The sequence below is a fragment of the Ambystoma mexicanum genome, chromosome 1p, assembly GCF_040938575.1.
Source record: "Ambystoma mexicanum isolate Mex_15411 chromosome 1p, UKY_AmexF1_1, whole genome shotgun sequence".
In the NCBI taxonomy this organism is placed as follows: Eukaryota; Metazoa; Chordata; class Amphibia; order Caudata; family Ambystomatidae; genus Ambystoma; species Ambystoma mexicanum.
Window position 1 is genome coordinate 410,575,180 of NC_090921.1, and position 24,297 is coordinate 410,599,476.

General features: G+C 48.6%; 1 protein-coding gene across 2 annotated transcripts in view; it reads left to right on the forward strand.

The window, feature by feature from the left end:
* SIN3B (SIN3 transcription regulator family member B) overlaps positions 1 to 24,297 on the forward strand; it is a 1,409,802-nt gene that overhangs the window by 1,110,891 nt on the left and 274,614 nt on the right. For both annotated transcript variants that reach the window (XM_069649207.1, XM_069649206.1), the window contains one exon: positions 19,514 to 19,687. In XM_069649207.1, coding sequence (XP_069505308.1) covers positions 19,514 to 19,687 — 174 coding nt within the window. The remainder of the gene's footprint in view (positions 1 to 19,513; positions 19,688 to 24,297) is intronic.

The following is a 24,297-nucleotide window of genomic DNA, read 5'->3' on the forward strand; positions in this document are numbered from 1 at the left end:
TACACACTTTAGACAGCCTTAACTGAAGGTCCCCATTCTGGCATTCAACATTCGCAGCTGATAAGCGCAATGGAACTGTTGTGGTATTCCTAAAACTGCATGCTTCTCTAATAACTGGCCCAGTAAAATTAGTACCTCGCTCGCTGGCTATGCTGAGGCGCAGTCCAACCTGAGGTATAAACTCTAACAACTTTTTGGCCACAGTGACTGCGTCTACTGTTCTACATCGATATGCCCCCACCCACTCAGATAATACGTAGACCAGAACCAAACAAACATATTCGTGCACACAGGGAGCGTGCCAAAGTGGACCTTCCAGTGCATGATATGCAGACATCCTTGTGGGCACCACTCTCCCGACATTCTACGTCGGACATGCAACACAGCGTTCACAATAACTTAGACCCATAGAGGCTAAACCGGGAGACCTCCAATCTTGACACAATAAAGTGATCATAGCAATTTTACCTGAATGGGAATGGGCTAAGCTGTGAACTTCACGGACCAGGTAGGGTAGGAGTACTTTAGGAGCCACAAGGCAGCTATTTGGAGACCACCAGAGGGAATCTACCCCCAACTTAGAATATCGTTGAGTCCAGGTCACCTTTTTGGCTTCTGGGACTTGTTCTTGAAGGATTGCTGGACTGGAAAGGAAAATGATTGGTGACCGTGTGTTAGGAAGGATTTCTATTTTTCGCAATCCTCCCACCCCCTCATTTTCTATGGACCCCCAAACTTTTTGCTTTTGTTTATGAACTCTGTCCTGACTTTTTCCTGTGAAGTCTTCAGCTCTACACCACTGCACTATTGCTCATTGATATGGGGAAACTAACCAGTCCTTTTTGGTGAACTTTTTATCATTGCACAATGCATTTTACAATGCAGTGCAATAGGGTTTCTTTTGTATGAACCTAGGACTACACACAAAGGGATTGTTTTGGTTACTTGAGATGTGCCTAAAGACAAGCTTGTGGCTTTTCCATACTTTTCGTTAGCCCTACTGCATTTGGCTACTAACTGTGGCTAGTTACCCAACATGGCCATGCAACAACACTTTTTCTTCTTGTTTTGGCCATCTTGTCCCGTGGCCTTCTTCCAGCCATGCTAAGTCAATAAATTCCTTTAATGGTCATGCATTGCCTTGGAAAGCCTTTGTTTTCGTGGGCTAGTGTAGGGCCATTTGTGTGTTTTCCCGGAAGTGGGCTGGGACTGTCTGGTCCCAATCCACAAACTGGTTTCTGTATGTCTACAGTGTATGCATGAATTTCACCATTAGTGGTCCCAATTGCACCACCACCACCACCACTGCTGCGGTGTGTGTGATGGGCAGATCTTCCATTGGGTGAGCTGAGTTTGTCTCACCTAAGTTTTTGGATACGAAGGGGAATCTTGCAGCCATGCCTCAGATATCCTGGAGAAATCCTGCAAGCAACCAAGTATCTTGCCCAGCTATAAAGACTGTGAAAGACCCCTGGTTGTCCTAAGAAGTCCTGGTGACCAACCTTTGCTGCAGTTCCGGTGGAGACCTATCTGGCTGGTGATCCTCAGTGGTACTTTGACCCTTGAATCAGTGGGACCAACCATTCTCGATATCTGCCCAGTGCCCAGCCATCTGGGGTCTTTGAAAACGTTCCTGAAACTATCCTGTGGACTGACCAACTTGGGCTACTGCAGTAGAGGAGTCGTGATTCCGTATTTCGGCTGAGAACTTTGGGGACCATCTGCGTATGCTACAAGAGTCCCACCTGCAAAGTTTTGGTTTTCCAGCTTCAACAGGACCCGAGATAGTAGGCTGACTCTGACCGCGACAGCTGTGTCCCTTTGAGTCGATGTGCATGGGTGACAATCGTCGAAACTGGCTTCCTTGCGTCTGATCCGCTGCCTAGAGGAGTGCTGCATTGGTGCAAGTTGCATTCATCAACCGGAACAGGTTGCACCAGTTTCTGTGTCCAACCGAGTCATCTCTAGCACCTCCGCGACTCCTGGACTCTGGCGACCGGAACCAACAGTGGGAAAACAGACCTGATGACCCTCTGAAGATCTGCCAAGTCTAAAGAGAAACCGGAATGCGAGGGGGTGGAGGGGTGCCTGAGTTAGAGCAATACTTACCTGCCCCCCTATCTTCACCTGTAAAAGTTTGGAAAACTTTGCTAAAGTTTTACGTTTGTTTGGCTTTGGCATAATCTGTTGTCGAAAGCTGGGGACAGCTATTTACTACAATAGATGCTCACCTGACTTTTGGAACTCATTTCCCATCCACAAGACCCTCTCTACGCTGGATTACTGCAACAGCCTCTTTCTTGACCTGCCTTCCTCTACTCTCTACCCTCTGCAACTAATCCAGAACAGGAGTGCAAGACTTATCCTTGGCCTCGAGCCCAGGGACCGTATCTTTCCAGTCCTGAAATCTCTCCACTTGCTCTCGGTTGCTGCAAGGATCAAGTCCAAGACCCTCTCGTCCATGTTAGGCAGAAACCTGTGCAGTTCCCTTAGGGACCACTGCAAAAGATTTAAGACTACAGGTGTTGGCAGTAAACCCACTTGGTAGCAGTCTGTACCACCCAGATTTACCTGGTAGATGTGGCTGAGCAGTCAGACTTCCCTCAAGAAGAGTTAGGCAGTATGCAAAGTATACACAATAGGCACTCGGATACAATAATACAAGCAAACACTGACCAGTGCTTTGGTATCAAAGTATATAATTATTTATTTAAAAACACACAGTTGAAACACTCCAGCACTCTTATTGTAAAATATTCTAAACACAGTTACTATTGTAATATATACACCCCTTTTTCCCTATCAGATAAATCACAGTAAAACACCACTTATTTTCATACAGAGGTGAGCGCTTAACTAGATTGCACTCTGATAAGTATGTGAGAAAGGGAGGGAAAAAGACAGAATATGAAAAGGTACACCACTCTAAGATTCACTGTTAGCAAGGCAGAAGAGCAAAAGTCACTGGTGAGCCAAAGTCCAAAGGCTGGGCCCACTCTTGGAGAGAGCAGAGCACAAATGCGCCCAAGATCACACAGTTACACTAGGCTTAGAAAGTCTTGCAGAGGGTTCAAAAAGAGTTTAGAGAGGCTTTAGGAAAGTTTAGCCAGGGTGTCCCAGACTAACCCAGGTTCGAAAGCCGGGGGCTAAATCTACCCCGTACAGTCGGTAGCAAGGGAAGCCAGGCGGGACACGGTACCTTAAGTGGGAAGGATCCTCCAGCGGTGGCAGTTGTTCCTGGTAGTGGGTGCAAGTTGCGTCGTCGTCCAGGGGAAGAGAAGATCTCGACTTGGAGGAAAGATGAAGGTCGTTGCACTACCAGGGAAGAGACCAGCCGTGGAGTTTTCCGGTTAAAGGTGGTACCTTTGTTTCGCGGTCGTGGTAAAACGTGGTATCCCGGTTGCCGGGGTGCTTGGCACAGGCAAGGCGGCCACGAGGTACGTCGGGAAGGCGAAAAGACGGTGAAACTGGTTATCCCCACCAGTCAAAGGAAGAAGACTCTCCGGCGGGAGATCTCCTCTGTCGTTGGGAAAAGTGGTGAGGCAGTCCAGCAGGGCTCCACCGGTGGTGGTGTCGTGGCAGGTCGGCTCAGCTTCTCCCTCTTCGGATTCTTAGGTCCTGTGACGACTTCTGAAGTTCCAGTCCCCAAAGCCCTGCTTTTATGCAGCCAAACCCCCATTCACTCAGCCTAGCTGTCACTCAAACATGCTAAGTGGTGTGCCGGTTGGCTCACCACTTGGGCCAATCAGGATGGAGTGGGACTTGAGCTGCCTAGGCAACTCAGTCCAGGGTGCCTAAATTTCCCTCCACCCCTCCTAAGTACCCCAGACAGAGTGGCACCACTTTGGAGGGCTTCTGTGGAGAAGCCCGCCAAAAAGTGGAACAAAGGGCTCGACTTGGGTTGGAGTCACAGAAGAGAACACAAATGCCATTTTAGAATCAAGTTTTCGCAAAAAATACCAACCGGAGAATTAATATTAATTAAATAAACCGGCGGTATGTTTGAGGCTACCGTAAATAATTAAATAACGATAGTAGCCTAAAACAATGGGAAATCCCATAGGGAAATATTCGCGGTTGAATATAAAAAGTAGTATCCACTGCCACCAGCCATAACTCGATCAGGGGGGACGGAGACGTGCCCCTCGACTAACAGACCCCGGGGCAATTGAATTGCCCCAGCCAGTACGTCCACAATATGATGGTTTGTACTGGTTCAGTTCAGAATTTAAGACTAGTAAAGTCAATGGTGACTTTACATGCCCTGGGAGACAGTAGTCGGTCCCAGGGTATGGAGTCTGTACTGGGGGGTCACTATGACACCCCTGTGTCACTGCACTGAGGGTGCTGTGTAACACAAATCACAAAAACACACGAAGCCCTATGGAGTAAAAGACCCCATAGCCCATTAAACACATCTAGATTCAAAGAAACACACTCAAATCATGCCCAAGAGTGAGGGTAAAAGAGTCTCACTCTTGGCAGGAGAAAAAAATAAACCCCAAAAATCCAGCAAAGCTGCTGGGGGACTCACTAGGTTAGGAAATTCAGCCTAAACAGAGAATTCTCCCTAACAGTCCACAAGGCTTTCTGGGGCAAGGGCCCACACTACATCAATCTCTCTTCCAAAATACCTTCCTTCTCGAGCCCTTCACTTGGCTACCTCCACTGAGGGTCAGACACTTCTCCAGGTGGAGAGTGGGGGTAGATCCCGCCCCTCTGCAGGGAATGTCCTCGCTGCCCCTCTGAAACTTGAGCCAGACCACCAGAAGTTCCGGAAGCCGCTGAAGACCTTCCTCTTCTCCTCTGCGTTCTCTCTCTCTCTCTCCTGCTGACTTGAATGACTCGAGGCCTAGTAATATCGTTGTTTGTCTTGTCCTCCCTCTGTCTTCCTCCTCCCCCCGTCTTGTCGTGCGTTGAAACACTTGTGTACCGGCACGTTATAAATGACATGACATAGATCATATCTTCCTAACCTTTTCCTGGCTAACAAAACTATGGTGAATTTTGTGAACTTTCAGGACCTCAGTCAATTTAGGGTTGGACTTTTAATGTTAGGGTTGAATACTTGTTGACAGCGATTGCAAATCTAATCATTACCTTTCCTTTCAGTATTGTGGGGTGGGGGTATTGTGGGTGTATTGCACTGGCTACAGGGGTTATATATATGTATTATATTACGAGTGTTGTGTAATATTATTACTTACTTATAGTAATTTTCATAGTGTTTGCTTGTCCATAAGTAAATACAGTATTTTTTATAATTACTTGTCTAAATGGAATCCTTGATTAATTACCTTGTGGACCCTTTACCAGGTTCACCCCTTCCTGAGACTTGGCCTTGAACACTCTCATGCTACCTTGATTGGTTTGGCTACAGCTCCTGGTTCACTGAATAGTTTGGCCTCTTATACATCTGTGCCCCTGGCCATAGTGTAGAAATCCAGTATAAAACTGTGGAACTGCAGCACAAAATAATTAGGAGCTCATTTAAGACGAGCTGAGCTAGTTGCATCATCTGCTAATGCATTTCCTGGTCTGTGAATAACTGTGAGCATCCTTTGCCTTTAACTATAGCTACGGCAAGTAATTCAATAAAGCTGATGAATAATTTCCAATATTGGGGTGCCGTGGAGGTTAAATATCCATGTTGCTTCCATAGCACTCCAAAGTCATGGACCACCATGTGGGCGTACTTGGAGTCAGTATAGATCGTAACTGATCTAGCTTGGGCCAGAGCACAAGCACGGGGGAGGACCTAGAGTTTGGCAAACAGTGGTGATTTTGCCTTATGTAATCGATATGCTTCTAAAACAGCATGGTGGTACATAGAGAATAACCAGAGACCAATTCCCCAGTTTCTGGGACACGTATACAAGACCCATCAGCAAAATGAATCCAGTCAAGATTCAACAAAGGCACATCTGATAACTCAACATGGTGGAGACAAGAGTGTCTCCACAACAACCTAACAGTCATGCGGCTCCCCTGTCTCTAGGGATGGTAGCAAAGAGGCAGAATTCAGGACTGAATATCGATTCAAAGTTACATTGGCAGCAGAAATAAGCAACTTTTCATATCGGGGGAGATGGGAATTTGATGCGTGTCTTCCCTTTAAGCAATAACAAAAATACAGCATGGGGAACCGCAATCGTAAGAGGATGCCCTTGCACTAGGGAGTCAGTCTTTTCTATCAGCAGGGCAGCAGCGGGTTGCAGACAAGCTGGGAGTCCTGCAGCTAATAGAGCTGCAGCTGTGCTGTGGTAGGATACAGGCAACATACCTTGAGTGAACCAGTTACATGCATCGCAGAATAGCACAAATGTCTTATTGTACTCCGGCAAACCTAAATCCAGAGCCCTTGTGAGTTATTGCTTAATGGTTACAAAGGCAGTTTCTGCTTTCTGAGATCTTGGCAGGGGCACAGGGTTGAATCCTGTGAGGTTATGAAAGGGTATAGCTATGGATACCTATCCTGGGACCCACTGGCTACAGAAATGTACCATCTCAAGGAACCCTCTTATCTGCTTCTTAGACTGGGGCCTTACGGACTTTGTAGATTGCTGCATTACGATCCTGCGACAAATGTCTTTCCCAGCAGAAATCTCATGGCCCAGGTATCGCACACGGTGCAGACACATCTGTAATTTGTCTTTAGATGCCTTGTGACCCTTTTCAGCAAGCACTTTCAACAGAATAAGTGTCTTCCTCACAAGCTTTCAAGGAGGGGGAAACTAGGTGCAGATCGTATATATGTACTGCACCAGCGTTGAACATCCTGGAAACTGAATCAGGATCTTTCTTTACAATTTGGGAGAACAGAGTAGGGCTTTCTACGTTTCCCATTGGAATCCTAGTGAATAATATACTAAGTGGATGTATGGGTAAATCTGAACAAGTACTGGCTGGGTTCTTTTACCAGTGGATGGAGCCAACAAGGACGTAGATTGTGGTTGCCATTACCCATCCTCTAGCAAGCTGGTCTCTTGACCGCGAGGAATCCTTTTTCTGGTTTGAAATGAAGTCTAGACTCTCGTGTCTGCTGCAGCCGGAATGGGTTCAGATAATCCATAATCTCCATGCTCAAATCCACCCAACAAGGAAGGCAAGCAGCTTGACTCCTTCGGAAAACACGTAATCTTCACTGGCATGGCCTCCATTAATGCGGCTAACACTATGGCTATCCTGTCCCGCTATGACAGGGAATTATAGTATGAAGTGGGCCCTGCATTGTATTTTCTACCAGATGACAAGGAAGACAATGATTTCGCCCTCCGTTGCTAGGTGGAGGTCGCTTCATACCACGCAATTTCTGTGACTGTAGCTATTGCGGAGACTGGCTTCAGGCCCATTGGAAATGGTGCGGTTCTACGCCAACAAGACTGGCTCAAGACCACTATTTTCCATCCAGTAGTCCAGTCGAAGGTGGTGAATAGGCCCTTCAGGGAGGACCTGTACGGCACACTTCAAGCCATCAAGGCGGATACAGATGCCCCTTGCTCTCTGGTCATGCTCCAGCAACGGCATCAGTTCTTTCGATCGAGCAAAACATGCTTCTAGAAGACATCCCGCGACTACAGACCCTCATACTGGTCCTTGTCACACCTACACAAGCTTGGGACAGTTACAAGAAGACCCAAGCCCACTGGGGCAATTGGCATCACCACAGCTCCTCATACACCAGGGGGCATTCATCAAGCAGGCTTGACCATGCCCTGACACCGCTCCTCCACTTTCACACCCCAGTGGGTTTGTGAAGTTCTTGAACAGTGGCGTTCCATCACCACGGACAAATGTGTGTTGTTGCTAATCGGGCAGTGGCATACGCTGGAATTCATCAGGCGCCTGCCCTCCGTGTCTCTCCTGTCAAGGTATTACCCTATTGTTCGTTTACAAACTTTGGAACACTATCCCACTGGATATCAAATCCACACCCACTTTCCAACCCTTCAGAACCAAGATCATCTCCTGGTTACTTAACAAATAACCATCCTACCATATATGTATGCATTCCCAATGTCCAATTGTTTTCCTATGTTATTTGCCTATTATTATCTATGCATTAACTGCCTTCCTGTTCAACTTTCCTATGCCCTATTACTACTGTACTATTGTCCGTTACTTGTAACATGATGTTAAAGCGCACATATACTCCTGGGTCAAGAGCGCTATACAAATAAATAAACAAACAAACAAACAAACAAACAATTGTTCGAATGAACAATTGACCGGATTTAAAGGGTCACATAAGGTCAATGTAATTCGAACAGTTGTAAAACGATCTATTCGTATACAACCCCTGTCAAAGGTCTAGAAGCAGTTGCCATTACAGATGGAAGAGGTTCTGTCGCGGGTTTTCAAGGGAGGCCATCGAACGTGTCCCGGTTCATCAACAAGGCCACGGAGTGTACTCTAGATGCTTTCTTGTCCAGAAAGACCCATTCTCGATCTTAGTCTCCTCAACAAATGCCTGCGGTCCTAAACATTAGCCCGAAACTACCTTTGGCAGGACGGAGGGATTTACCCTTAAAATAACCCTATCCTTGTGGAATATGGTAAAGGGTGGCTTGGAAGAAAATGACTGCAACTTGCTCACTCTACGGGTAGAGGTTAGAGCAACCAATAGTATTGTTTTAAAAGTTAACAATCTTGATGGACATGTGTGCAAATGCTCAAATGGAGCACACGAGGAATTTCAAAGTCAGGTTTAGGTCCTACACTGAAACCTGAAAAGGAGATGGAGGGAACAAATGTGTTATTCCTTTTAGAAATTGAGTGACCAATGGGATCTTGAAATAAGAACATTCTTCTGACGAGCGCTTAAAGATTGACAGCGCTGCCTAGTAGCCCTTGATGGTGCCAACCCGAAGGCCCTTATTGGCTAACAAAAGCAAGAAGGATAAGACATCCATAGTTTTACACTGAAAAGGATCAACATTCTTTACTATGCACCAGTTGCAAAACGTATTCCAATGCTGGCCCTCGTGTCTCCCTCTGTCTCTCTCTCTCTCCCTCTCTGTCTCTCTCCCGCTCTCTCCCTCTCCCTCTCTCTCTCCCTCTCCCTCCTTCTGTCTCTCTCCTTCTCTGTCTCTCTCCCGCTCTGTCTCTCTCCCTCTCTCTCCCTCTCTCTCCCTCTCTCTCCCTCCCTGTCTCTCTCCCTCTCTGTTTCTCTCCCTTGTGGAAGACGCCTCGGAGGACAGATGTACATGTCATGTCCAGAAGGTCCGGGTACCACGTTCTCCTGGCCCAATCCGGGGCAACTAGGATCATGTGTTTCCTGAATCTTCTCAACCTCTCGATTAAGTGAGGAATGACGGAGACTGGAGGAAACGCGTACAGGAGTGGAAAATCCCAGTCCACCACACACGCATCTCCTAGAGCTCCTCTTGGGGGAACAGTACTGCTTCCGTTGGCACCAGTTGTGCACAGATCCACCTGAGGTATTCCCCAAAGGGCAAAGATCTCTTGAAGGACTTCCTGAGCTATTTCTCACTCGTGGGAGACTGATCTACCTGCTCAGTGTCCACCACTGTGTTTTCCTCCCCGGCTAGGTGAACTGCCGATAGGGAGATTCCTTAGTGTATAGCCCAGTACCTGCGCAACCATTGCTCTCTGCACAGTGGTAGTGACCCTACACAACCTCTCTTGTTGAGGTAGTACATGGACACTGTGTTGTCCGTCATTATTAGGGCAGTTTTTTCCCGTACAGAGGGCAGGAAGGCCTTCAGCACTAGTCTGATTGCCATCAGCTCCAAAAGATTGATGTGTAGTTTGGACTCTGATGGAGACCAACGACCGCTGATTGTCAGATCGTTGGCATGGGTTCCCCACCCCGTGCGTGAGGCGTCCCTCACTACTGTAATCTCCGGCCATGGTTGCCAAAAAGGTTCTCCCTTCAGAACATTTTCCTCGGAGGCCCACCACAGAAGATTCCTGAGAATTGGGACCATTGTGTCCTGAGAGCCCATTGAAGGGATCTCATTCTCAGGTGGGCCTCTGGCACCAGAAAAATGCAGGATGCCACGAGGCAGATCAACCCCAAGAAATCGAAGGCTGGAAGAACATGGGCACTCTGAAATTTGGTTACCATCTGAAAAATGACTTGAGCCCTTACCTCGGGTGGCAAGCTCTTTCCGGAGGATGTGTCCATCACAGCTCCGATGTATTCAAGTTTTTGGGAAGGTTTCATATGGGACTTCTTGTAATTGAGGGAGAAGGCCAGTCTGTGAAGAGAGTGGCTGATGACGTTTAGATGATCCAGGGCTTGTTCGGGAGAACATGCCCTGATCAGGAAATCATCCAGGTAGGGGTAGACGTGAATACCCCCCACCCCCTCTCCTGAGACTTGCTGCCACCACCGCCATCAGCTTGGTGAAAACCCTCGGGCGGAGGTCAGCCCGAATGGCAGGACTCAAAACTGATAGTGCGAGCCGGCAACCACGAACCTCAGGAATTTTCTGTGCTTGAGATGTATTGGCACATGAAAATAAGCATCCTGAAGGTCCAATGACACCAACCAATCCTACAATTGGAGGACCTAAAGGATCTGAGAAGAGTGACCATCTTGAACTTGTCCTTCCTGAGGAACTTGTTCAAGTATCTCAAGTCTAAGATGGGTATCAGTCCTCTGTCATTTTTTGGGGATAAAAAAGAAGGGGACGACCAACCATTGTTCCTCTCTGCTACAGGCACTGGTTCTATAGCGCCTTTCTCTAGCAGGGTTAATGTTTCCTGCACAAGGAGCGAATCTGGAAATCTCCGAGTGTTTCCCCGGTGGATTGTTCTGAGGCTTCTTTATAAAGGGAAGGCAGTAACCGTGGGCTAATGTTTCCAGAGCCCAAGCATCTGAAGTAATGTCTCGCCATTCTTCTAGAAGTTCAGTCAGTCTGCCCCCGAATGGTGAGCTGTGTCTCAAGACCTCAGAGTGGTTTTGTAGCGGCTGTTGCAGAGGCCGAAGGTAAAGAGGCTGCCGCTTGAGCTGGTTTGGCACCGCTACCTCGTCCACCACGAGTGAATTGTCTTTGGCCTCTAACTGCCCATTCCTCTCACCCTTCCAAATGCGGAGTAATAACGAAAGGATCTACCCCTCCATTGTTGTCCACTAGCACGAACAGCGGCGCCTAAAGATTTGGCCGCCGCCTTCGAGGTCTGCAACTTCTCAAGGCTCTCGTCAGCCTTGTTGCCAAAAAGATGAGACCCGTCAAAAGGCATGTTGAGAAGCCTAGACTGCACATCTGGTGCAAAACCCTACAAATCTGCGTATCACAGTGCTTGTAGCCATGGACTTGCTGATGCTGTCTGCATAATCCAATCCAGACTGAAGGGACGCACACATGGCTTCTCTGCCGTCCTTGACAATGGCTAAGAAATCGTCCCTTTCATTCCCTTCAGAAATATGCTCTGCCGCCATAGAAATACACTTCCATAGAGTGAACGAAAAGTTTGCAAGGGCACAAGTGGAGTTGCCAGATTTTAATGCCATGCTCCCTGCAGAAAATTGTTACGCTCACCTGGCTCCCACAGGGGCGTCGATCGGAACTGGACAGCTGCGATTTCCACCCACGTGACGCGTAGTGCAGAGATGACAGACTGGACTGGCCCACCTAATCTCGTCTGCTTGACCCGAAGAAGTATTCTGCTGAAAGTGGAGAAAGGGAATTAGCCACCCATGGATTTGAGTGATAACCCCCCCCCCACTGGGGGGTAAAGATGGTACTCAATGAGTTGACCCTTCCCTTAACCCTCTTTGTTCCGCTGCATTTCTTTCATTAGGTTTTTACTCACATTTGTCAACCTTTCTCTGTCTCCCTCCTTTATTACTCTGACCCTTTTAACTACCTTTCTAATGGATTGTGTCCTCCAATGTATTCTTCATCGTTGACATGTAATGTCCAGCTTCAGCTGCTCCGGAAAAACATTTCTTGGCAGACGGCGCTGTGCGTCGTTGGCGTCTAGTCGATGTCCCTTGAAGGCCTCCGTCGAGGGTGACTTCATCATAGGGTATATGTAACACGCGCGGCGCCCGTTAGCTCAGTTCCGTTTTTCCGCAAACAGCGTTTGCTTCGTGTGAAACTTGGTGCGCCTCATATCTACGTTCGTTACTTCGAGAGATTTGTCTTCGAAAACTTGACTATTCTGTCTTCATCATCTACTCAGTCGACACCTAAGTCTGGATTAAAGAAGTGCAGGGATTGCGGTTCGAAGATGTCCCTAACTGACCCACATCGAATCTGTGGTAATTCTGCTTGCTCCAAGTGTCAGTCAATGACAGGAAATCCCTTGAGGGAATGGAAGGGGAAACTCAAGGTAGGAAAGACCCCCCCAAGTCCCTAAACCCCGAACCATTGGGCTTTCGACCGATGAGTCGAGAGGTGACTCCTCGGAGGAAGAAGGCCAAACGGTCCAGGTCTTGGAGTGGTTCCCGCCACTCGTCATCTTCGAAGAAGAGGCACCACAAGTCGCCTTCATCGACTTCATCTGTCGGTTCCCACACTAGGGTCGCGTGCCCTTCGAAAAAGTAACCTCCATCGGAGTGGTAAGCTTTCCGTGTGGAAATGCTAAAGAATGTCGAGAGACAAGGCCATGCTCCGATCGAGCCTTCTAAGGAAGCTAAAAAGGAGAGGTCTCAGCCCAAAACTCTCGAGCCAGAGTAAGAGGCGTGATCCTCACCGAGAGCCCTCAAGGCTTCGGTCGGAGAAATCCAAGGATCACTTCAGACATGAGGAGAGATCGAGGTCCTTGACGCCTTTGAGACCTTCGACGCTGTCGGTGCCAATAACGCCAGTCATGCCCTCGACCCGACTAAGCCTTTGATGCCATCAACGCCACTGTCGACATCGACGCCGAAACTGTTGACGCCAGTTGAGCAAATTTTGCCAGCTAAACCTTCAGCCCTTCCCAAAAAGGCTCTGACTAAAAAAGCATCGACGACTTTGCCAGGTGTCCAAGCATCTGCTATATGCTCCTCTCCCAAAGGACTTTTTCAAGTCTTTAACTTCTAGCTTTGAGGGGGAAGAACATTCAGATGCGGAAGATGTCCCTTTTGGTCTAGAATACGGTACCCCAAATGTGCCTGAATGCCTCATTTCAGAGGAAAGTAGAATGCAAGATCTTTATGACAATTTGCATAATGCAAGTAGAATTGATACCTCTCCAGTGTTGGAGTTCAGTAAACCCGAACCAGGGGAGCATGCCGACTCCTCATACAGACACCTCATGTCTAAATTTGTTGAATATTTGGGTTGGTCTAGGCCTGCAGCACCCTACGACCAAGATGATTTAACTGATATTCTGGATACGGGTCCACCTACTGATCCAAGTTCACCATTCCATGTGGCACTTCAGAAAAGGGTGGCCAAGAAACGAATCCGGAAGTTGGCGAAAATCTCACCAATAAATACCGCCCCTCCAGTAGCGACCCCGGCTACCCGTCAAAGCACCCCACGCCGGAGAGTTTGGTGGTCCAGGCAGCTACGTTTACGTCAAAGCAAGCAGCATACCCTACCATCCCTCCTGATGGGGATGAAAAGCGCATAGATGGATGGACGAGAAAAGTATTTTTGTCATGATTCCTACCCCCGGGCATCCGGACCAGGTCCATCTGTCCTGGAAGCAGGCATCCAGATACTTGGGGGGGGGGGGGGGGGGGGGGGGGGTTCTCATTTGCTTTCACTTACCTCATGCAGACCATGCTGCTCAGCATTCAAGCCAATGTGAAGTCTGAAGGGGGACTACTTTATTTCAGGGACTATTTTCTTACTCTGGTTTGGTCTTGGGAACTTCTTACCTGGGACTACTTTGAAGGCTATTTAAACCACGCCCGAAAAGCAGCTCACGCTTCGCGTTATTCTGCATCCTGCAGCGTAACGCTCACCGTGCCTGCAAGGCAGCATCCAGTCTTCTGCCACGAGTCTGGAGCTCCTAGAAAAAAGGGAGAAAGAAGGAAAAAGGTTAGAACAAGAACAATACTTATTTCCTCACCTGATTCTGGATCCATCGCGCCTTCGAATAAGAAGACAGACATTATTTGATGCGCGTCGCATCGCCTACTGCAGCGCCGCGCTATACTCCCCAGCCTTCGCAGCACCTCCACGATCCACCTCTGTCTTCAGTATTTCTTCGCCAAACTCCGGCACCTAAGAGGAATAAAGAACAGCAAGGTGAGCCGAGAGAATAATAAGGCAATATTAGTCACCACAATAGACTTACCTGATTTTACCGCCGGAGGCATTCTTCATCTCTACGGGCTGGCGCAGCCTCCATTAATCTTCGCCCAACTCCGGCATCTAAGGGGAACAAAAGGTCAGCCAGGTGAGCCGAAAGAACAAACCAAGGGAATCTCTTTCACCATAATAGACTTACCTGATTTTACCGCCGGAGGTATTATTCCTCAAAACGCCATAATTTCTCACTCTGCACCTGTAATAAGGGAGAAAGCAACAGATTACATACAGGTGTCATTTACCGGACAGTGTTGGATAATACAGACTCTTACCTGAACTTTACCAGCCGCACAAGGCAATCTTCTCTAGGGTCAGGCTGCAAGGAATCGGACAAGAGTGAAAGTCAGACATTTTGAACTCTTACGAACTATATACTTACGGCTCCTCACCAGGAACCTCAGAGTCAATATTGTTCTGGAACTCTCCAACGCCTTCGGACCAGTGAAGTAAATGGTTATCCACGCGCCCCTGCATTCTACGCAGGATGGAGAGCTCATCCTTTAAAAATCTAAGGTGAGAATATAAAAAGAGACATCAGAGGTGATTAGAGGGGAGAACAGTGGGGGGGGGGGGTTATCACTCAAATCCACGGGTGGTTAATTCCCTTTCTCCACTTTCAGCAGAATACTTCTTCGGGTCAAGCAGACGAGATTAGGTGGGCCAGTCCAGTCTGTCATCTCTGCACTACGCGTCACGTGGGTGGAAACCGCAGCTGTCCAGTTCCAATCGACGCCCCTGTGGGAGCCAGGTGAGCGTAACAATTTTCTGCAGGGAGCATGGCATTAAAATCTGGCCACTCCACTTGTGCCCTTGCAAACTTTTCGTACACTCTATGGGAGTGTATTTCTATGGCGGCAGAGCATATTTCCAAAGTGAATGAAAGGGACGATTTCTTAGCCATTGTCAAGGACGGCAGAGAAGCCATGTGTGCGTCCCTTCAGTCTGGATTGGTTTATGCAGACAGCATCAGCCGGTCCATGGCTACAAGCACTGTGATACGCAGATTTGTAGGGTTTTGCACCAGATGTGCAGTATAGGCTTCTCAACATGCCTTTTGACGGGTCTCATCTTTTTGGCAACAAGGCTGACCGAGAGCCTTGAGAAGTTGCAGACCTCGAAAGCGGCGGCCAAATCTTTAGGCGCCGCTGTTTGTGCTAGTGGACAACAATGGAGGTGTAGATCCTTTCATTACTACTCCTCATTTGGAAGGGTGAGAGGAATGGGCAGTCAGAGGCCAAAGACAATTTCCTCATGGTGGACGAGGTAGCGGTGCCAAACCAGCTCAAGCGGCAGCCTCTTTACTTTCGGCCTCTGCAACAGCAGCTACAAAACCACTCTGAGGTCTTGAGACACAGCTCACCATTCGGGGGCAGACTGACTGAACTTCTAGAAGAATGGCTAGACATTACTTCAGATGCTTGGGCTCTGGAAACATTAGCCCACGGTTACTGCCTTCACTTTATAAAGAAGCCTCAGAACAATCCACCGGGGAAACACTCGGAGATTTCCAGATTCGCTCCTTGTGCAGGAAACATTAACCCTGCTAGAGAAAGGCGCTATAGAACCAGTGCGTGTAGCAGAGAGGAACATTGGTTGGTCGTCCCCTTCTTTTTTTTATCCCCAAAAAATGACAGAGGACTGATACCCATGTTAGGCTTGAGCTACTTGAACAAGTTCCTCAGGAAGGACAAGTTCAAGATGGTCACTCTTCTCAGATACTTCAGGTCCTCCAATTGTAGGATTGGTTGGTGTCATTGGACCTTCAGGATGCTTATTTCCATGTGCCAATACATCTCAAGCACAGAAAATTCCTGAGGTTCGCGGTTGCCGGCTCGCACTATCAGTTTCGAGTCCTGCCATTCGGGCTGACCTCCGCCCGAGGGTTTTTTCCAAGCTGATGGCGGTGGTGGCAGCAAGTCTCAGGAGAGGGGGGGGGGGGGTCCACGTCTACCCCTACCTCGATGATTTCCTGATCAGGGCATGTTCTCCCGAACAAGCCCTGTATCATCTAAACATCACCCTGCCACTCTCTTCACAGACTGGCCTTCTCCCTCAATTACAAGAAGTCCCATATGAAACCTTCCCAAAAACTCGAATACATCGGAGCTGTGATAGACCCATCCTCCGGAAAGAGCTTGCCACCCGAGGTGAGGGCTCAAGTCATTTTTCAGATGGTAACCAAATTTCAGAGTGCCCATGTTTTTCCAGCCTTTCGATTTCTTGGGGTTGATCTGCCTCATGGCATCCTGCATTTTTCTGGTGCCAGAGGCCCACCTGAGAATGAGATCCCTTCAATGGGCTCTCAGGACACAATGGTCCCAATTCTCAGGAAAGATGTCGGACCGACTTCAGATTCCAAACAGAGTACCACAGGATCTTCTGTGGTGGGCCTCCGAGGAAAATATTCTGAAGGGAGAACCTTTTTGGCAACCATGGCCGGAGATTACAGTAGTGACAGACGCCTCACTCACGGGGTGGGGAACCCATGCCAACGATCTGACAATCAGCGGTCGTTGGTCTCCATCAGAGTCCAAACTACACATCAATCTTTTGGAGTTGATGGCAATCAGACTACTGCTGAAGGCCTTCCTGCCCTCTGTACGGGGAAAAACTGCCCTAATAATGATGGACAACAGTGTCCATGTACTACCTCAACAAGAGAGGTGGTGTAGGGTCACTACCACTGTGCAGAGAGCAATGGTTGTGCAGGTACTGGGCTATACACTAAGGAATCTCCCTATCGGCAGTTCACCTAGCCGGGGAGGAGAAAACAGCGGTGGACACTCTGAGCAGGTAGATCAGTCTCCCAGGAGTGGGAAATAGCTCAGGAAGTCCTTCAAGAGATCTTTGCCCTTTGGGGAATCCCTCAGGTGGATCTGTGCGCAACTGGTGCGAACCGGAAGCAGTACTGTTCCCCCAAGAGGAGCTCTAGGAGATGCGTGTGTTGGACTGGGATTTTCCACTCCTGTACGCGTTTCCTCCAGTCTCCGTCATTCCTCACGTAATCGGGAGGTTGACAAATTTCCGGAAACACATGATTCTAGTTGCCCCGGATTGGGCCAGGAGAACGTGGTACCCGGACCTTCTGGACATGACATGTACATCTGTCCTCCGAGGCGTCTTCCACAAGGGAGAGAGACAGAGAGGGAGAGGGACGGGGAGGGAGAGGGACGGGGAGGGAGAGGGACGGGGAGGGAGAGGGACGGGGAGGGAGAGGGAGAGGGACGGAGAGGGAGAGGGAGAGGGAGAGGGACGGAGAGGGAGAGGGAGAGGGACGGAGAGGGACGGAGAGGGAGAGGGACGGAGAGGGAGAGGGACGGAGAGGGAGACACGAAGGCCAACATTGTAATACGTTTTGCAACTCGTGCATAGTAAAGAAAGTTGATCCTTTTCAGTGTAAAACTATGGATGTCTTATCTCTCTTGCTTTTGTTAGCCAATAAGGGCCTTCAGGTTGGCACCATCAAGGGCTACTAGGCAGCGCTGTCAATCTTTAAGCGCTCGTCAGAGAATGTTTTTATTTCAAGATCCCATTGGTCACTCAATTTCTAAAAGGAATAACACATTTGTTCCCTCCATCTCCTTTTTAGGTTTCAGTGTAGGACCTAAACCTGGTTTTGAAATTCCTTGTGTGCTCCATTTGAGCATTTGCACACATGTCCATTAAGATTGTTAACTTTTAAAACAATACTATTGGTTGCTCTAACCTCTACCCGTAGAGTGAGCGAGTTGCAGTCATTTTCTTCCAAGCCACCCTTTACCATATTCCACAAGGATAGGGTTATTTTAAGGGTAAAGCCCTCCTTCCTGCCAAAGGTAGTTTCAGGCTTTCATTTAAGTCAGAAGATTGTTCTACCTTCTTTCTATCTGCCACCTAATCCTGGTAAGGAAGAGGAAAGGCTCCATAGGTTGGACCCTAGGAGAGCGTTAAGTTGTTACATCTCCAGAATGTCAAAGCTGAGAGTGGACGACCAACTCTTTATAGGGTATACAGGGCACACATTGGGCCAGGCCGTTTCCTAACAGACCTTGTCGAGATGGATTATTCTTACCATATCTGAATGGTACAGACTAGCAGGCAAAGAGACTCCTGAAGGTTTGCAAGCTCATTCCACCAGGGGCATGGCTACCTCTAACGAGCCCTTCAGAGGGGCGTTCCAGAGGGGTTGGGAGGGTGATGAGGAATACGTTGGAGGAACATCTAGTTGAAAGTACGATACCAGAGGTAAGTAACTTGTTCTTATCCTCTTGCCCATATCTCTTCTCAGTAGTACTTTAATCTATTCCTATCACACCTAGTCTCTCCCTCTTCAAACAATTGTCTTTTAATTCACAATGTGAGCAGTTATGTTGTACATGGACAAATCACTTACCATTTGAAAGTCAAAACATTTTTATATCACTTTCCAATTAACACTACTGCATGAAGACAGACAAGAGCTAACTTGCAAGTGGGGAGCAGCAGTATGGAGAAATGTATTCATTACGGTACCGATCACCCACTCCACCATAGGGCATATTGCTTGCTAATCTATGCATAGCATGTTAATCTAAAAAATAAAATAAAAAGTTGCTAAAGAAAAGGCCAATTTGAGTCTTTATCTGTTCAGTTACCTGTGTTTCCCTCGTTCTCCTTAGAGGAATGTTGTATATAGAGAATATCTAGAGTATGTTGAGTGTCCAGTAGATTGAGATTGTATCCTTATAATTGTGTAATTATACACAAAAATTGTATATAATTACCCTCAAATATAAGCAATCTGCAGAGGGGGGAGCAACCAGAAGGCGCATCGTGTATATCCTGAATGTCATACATGGGTCTTATTATGGAAATGCTGCACTTGACGCCTGACTTTAATGAACCTGTTTCATTAGTCTGGCCCAACCATTAGAACGTGGAATTCTGCATAGTGTGTGCCTCTAAAATAGATGGAAGCTGTAAAAATACTTTTACAATGGGACCTCAACTAATGAACAACTCACAAAAAAAGAACAGTTATCACGTTCCCATTTCTCCCTTTGTATTGGGAATGGCCAAAGCACATTACTATTTAGCAGACATCCATATTGGAAAACTAGTTCTGTGTAGGTAAAGTTTGATTCCTAAATATTCATTCCTATGCTAGGATGCCATACACTTGTAAAATGGCAAGATATTACTTTGTTTTATCAGCTCCTTAACCCCTGTTTCTAGAGTAACATTGTGAACATAAAGGATCATGCATCAACAGTTTTGTGAAAATGCCCTAGGCTACAACAAATGACACAGTAACGTCCCTTCTGTTTAAACAGCTTCATCACCTTGTGAGTGACGACCTGTGCCTGAAGGTTGTAGAGTTGTACCTGAGCGAGAAGAAGTCAGGAGCTGCTGGTGGGAATCTGGCCTCACAGTGTGTTCGGGCAGCCAAAGAAACCAGCTACCAGTGGAACTCAGAGCGCTGTATGTCTGATGAGAACTGTTTCAAGGTAAGAGGCAGAGTTCTGATTGCTTTAGGCCCCTACATTGAAAGAAGTTGCCTGGAATTTATGTCCACAAGGTTTTATAAAGAGCACTTCCCAGTAGTGTTTTTTTTTTTTTAATGAACCGTAGCCAGTTGTCACAATAATGCAGCAGAAGTATTGTAGCTTTACTGCAGACTTAGTGCATTTCCCTTTGCCCTCTCCTCTCATAGCTCCTTCCGACACTGAACTTGCAACAAATCTCAGACATGATGTTCAGTTGTAGCCCTCCAGATTGCTTTAAATTATATAGGAGAAGATTAAATGTATGGCTACTTTGTAATCCTGTTTTCCCCAGCTGACCACATTGGGTGATGCTTTGCAATGCTCTTTAGCTAATTTGCCTCTGTTCCGTAATGTGGGATTACCCATTTGCAAGTGCAATATAAAACACTGGACAAATGCATCACGTTGCCATTGCACAGAGGTCTTTGCGCTCTTGCCTGGATTACTCATGTGTACCCTTCCCCTTACTTGTAGGATCACAACCACCTCTGGAACATTGCCCAGATTATTTTGCACAGTGTAATCCTTTGATTTTAAATCAAAGGCAGAGCCCATTTGCAGCACTTCATGCCACCGGGCACATCCCTGCCAACACCAGACGTGCCTTCCGCCAGTCCTTTTCTCCTTGCTGGCGGCACTGATGCTTTTTTCTTCATATGTGGTTATTTGCACTTGCTTGCCTTCTTTTTTTCATCATTGTTCTGACTCCATCTTCAGACATCATCACCTTCTGCCTTTTAAAAGATTTTTCTTCTTCCAGGTTACTGCAGCAGGCATTTTTCAGTTTTAAATCCATAAGCTTTGTTTAGTGTATCTTGGGACCTAGTCTTGACCAACAGCCATGCAGTGCCTTGGACAATGGGAGGAACTATTTGTATGACTCCTACCTCATCTTGCTAATGGACTCCTTCCTTCCACAGATTCCTCATCTATGATATCTATCTCTCAGCAGCAGCTGCTCTTCGGAAACCTTTCCGCCACCAGGAGGCGCAGTGCGGATCTGCGTCATTTCTGTCCTATGCCTCTACATGCCCCGTGCCAGATAGGGCTTTCGGGCCAGTGTATATAGTGGCGCTATGATCCCAGTTCCTTTTTGCCGCACACTCTGCTCGCTACTAGGAACAAGGATCTTAGCTTTATTTGTTACCAAATGTGTTGCTACATCTCTCAAATTCGTTGCAATGCTGAATCCGACAAGGTCTTCGGGGTTCAAACCCTGCGCAGATTGCAGGCGTCCAATGTCCGTGTCGGACCCACACTGCATGCCTTACTCCTACGACCCGTTTTCCTTTCCTCCATACTGTATGGGCGCCCTCGCTAGGAACGGGAGACAGAACTCTTTTCACTAGAAAAATCATCTTCCCCTTTAAATTGAGATGCTCATGGGGGCGCAGCCCTGCAAACATGCGCTCCCCTGACTCCGCCCACCGGTGCCACTCCTCAGTCCTCTTTTCCACATTGACGGCAACAGACCGCTTTCACCAGCGCTCCTGGGTTAGGCCCCCGGCCTTGTAATTCCACACGCTCTTACCCGGAGAAGTATTCTTGTCTTTTTTCTTTTCTAATATTAGCTACTGCTCTGTCCTCTGGCACCACGCTCCTCCCCAGCGCATGTCGACGATGGCAGGCTTCTGCAGTTCTCCAGCTTGCGAGTGTCCCTTCCCAATGTCAGACCCCAACGCCCACTGCCTGCAGTGCCTTGGCCCAGACCACGGCTGTGACGGCTGTACCGCGTGCAACGCCCTGACTCCACGCATGCTCAAGTATAGACTAGCCAGGTGGTGGGAACTCTTCGGAAGGTCGCCTCCAGAGGACCTAAAAGCATTCATGAATCAGAAGACCAGGCCCAAGGTAGGAGCCCTGTTCTCCTCCACACCCCGTCAAGGTGAATACTTCCCAAGGGAAATGCCCAAGCTGGAGGGACCTCTCGGGTCCTAAGACCAGCAAGAACACTGAGGCTGCTCCAGCTACCGGCCACCAGGCTGAGGGGGTAACAAGATCCTACCGGTGCTACCGCTGAGGGGCCGCAAGGCTCTATTACCAAGTCCCAACCCGAGGGGGCTATGCCCTAACACCAAAATCATGTCTGAAGGGCCGCCTGTACACAGCTCTACCGGCAGCACTGCCAAGGGCACTCCGCCTACCAGCCCTCGACCTGAGGTGCAGGGAAGCCCACAACCTCCACAATGCAGGCACATGGCATGGAGCAAAACAAAATGGCTGCTGGGCCAGACAAAATGGTGGCTCACCGACACCTTTTCCCTTTGGAAACCAGACAGGGGAACGAGCTTCCAGATGGGATTGGTCAACTCCTGTTGCTTGGTCCACATCCTGTCCGTCCACTTCGCAGGGCAGATACACTTCGCCCTAAACAGCGAGACAGGGAATGCCCACGACACAGCCTCAGGGCCCGAACCCTATGCCTATACCATCAGGCACCCCTTCAGCCTGTGAAGACAGGTTCTTGGAGAAGTTCCTCGCACTCATGAGATCACCACAGATGGGTACCATCCTCATAGACGTGATCAACAACATGACCCCTCCTGTACAGCCGCAAGCACCCATAGCCCCACACCACTAGGTCCAGCTCATCCCCTGGCTCCCATGCCTGTACCAGTCACAACAGCCCCGGCTCTCCCACCTCAGCAGCCTCCAGCACTGATTCTCAGCACACAACAGCTGCTTGCGCCAGCACTCCCGGACCCGCAGGACACAACAGTGGACACAGACGAGGAGGAGGACCCGGACACCCCATTGTCAGCCAAAGCTTTTCACGAGCGGCTGGTGGGACTGGCTGAGTACCTAGGAATCCTGCAGCCACAGGTGGAAAAACCAGAGGCGGGGTACTGGCTGAAGTTCTCAAGCTAAGACCTACTTCTAGAACGGGAATTCCGCTTCAGAAAGATGTTGTAGCGCTTGCCAAGAAAGGTAGGCTCAAGCTACACTCTAGCCAACCTACCAATAGGTGTCTCAACGCCAAGTACAGGCAAACGGAAGCAGATCCCCCTCCTAAATGCCATATCATATCGTATTGTTGGTGCAACCCCAACCACATTCCTCAATGATAGCGGCAGCATCACTCTACGCCAAGCCACAATCTGCCACTGCGGCTTCGACCTCTGCACTCCTAGGCAAGGAGGGAAAGCTTTTGGAAGTAAATGTATTCTAACGTCACTCGACACCTTCAGGCTAACGCTGATGCCATGTTGGCGGCTGTCAACCAGAAGCTGTGGGGGGGGGGAACTTGCCACACTGAGCCCCCCCCCCCACACAGCCAGGCTAAAGGCTGGACGTGTGGAGGCCTAATCGTTGAACAGGACATAATGGAGTCCACGGTGGCCCACATTGACACGTTGGGGCACGCTATTTGTATCGCCATGTATATGAGAAGATTGGCTTGGCTCAGGGCAACAAACTTCAATCCAGATGTGCAGGAACGCATACTAGGCCTGCCCTTTGAAGGAGGTGGGGCCGCGCACGCGCGACCTGTTCCATTCAACAACAAATGAGGAACTTGATAAGAGAAAGAATAGCTCAGAGATAGCGGAATCTTTATCCTCACTAAGTCCACACCCAAGACCTACGCCCAGACGCACCATCGCTCGTACAAAGGTCGGTCCTCAGGAGGCTTCCAGAAGGGGAACCCCTAGCCAGCACAGGTGCAAGCAGCACAAGGCAGCTAACAAGGGTTTCTTTCCGTCCCTCTCCTCAGCCCCAGCCTCAGAAGGGAAGAAGTTGTGACAGGCCCATCCGGGTCCACAAGTCTTCGGTGGGGGGCAGGCTTGCCCTTCATGTACACCACTGGCGAACCAAATTTACAGACCCTTTGATCCTCTCTAGTATCCATGGGCTTCCGGCTCCCCGTTCCTCCTTCTGCTCCTGCAGATTGGTACAGCAACTCTGTTGGCAGAAATCCGCCCAGGCAATGGAGGAAGTTCCAGCCTCACAGCGGGGGTCTAGGCTTTTATTCACAAATTTTCGCCATACACAAAAAAAAAAACAGGCTAGCCTGAGAGTTTTGACCTTTCCACCTTGAACCTTTCCCTTCGCCTCCAAAATGTCAAGATGGTCACCCCAGCCTTTATAGAGGAGACACTGCGTGGGAGACTGGATGTGCTCCCTGGATCTGAAGGATGCTTACCTACATGTCCTGATCTGGGAACCCCATTGGTCCTTCCTGAAGTTCAGAATCGTGGGTTTTCACTTTCAATACAGGGTTCTACCCTTTGGACTCAATTCGGCCCCAAGGGTCTTTACAAGGTTAATGAACGCAGTGGCAGCCCTGCTCCGGGCACAGGGCCATCACATTTATCCATATCTCCGGAGGTGGTCCAGCATATGGCCTCCACTTTCATGGATACACTATACGACCTGGGATTTTCCATCAGTCTCAAAAAGTGTCAATTATTGCCCACGCAGAGTCTCACCATCCGTGGCCTCATCTGGGTCACAAGCTCCGAGAGGATCTTCCCCTCAGCGGACAAGATCACAGCTATCAAGGGGGCCACTGGGCATTTTCTCAGCAGAGCAGTGACCTTGGCTTGGTGGTACCAACACCTGCTGAGTCATGG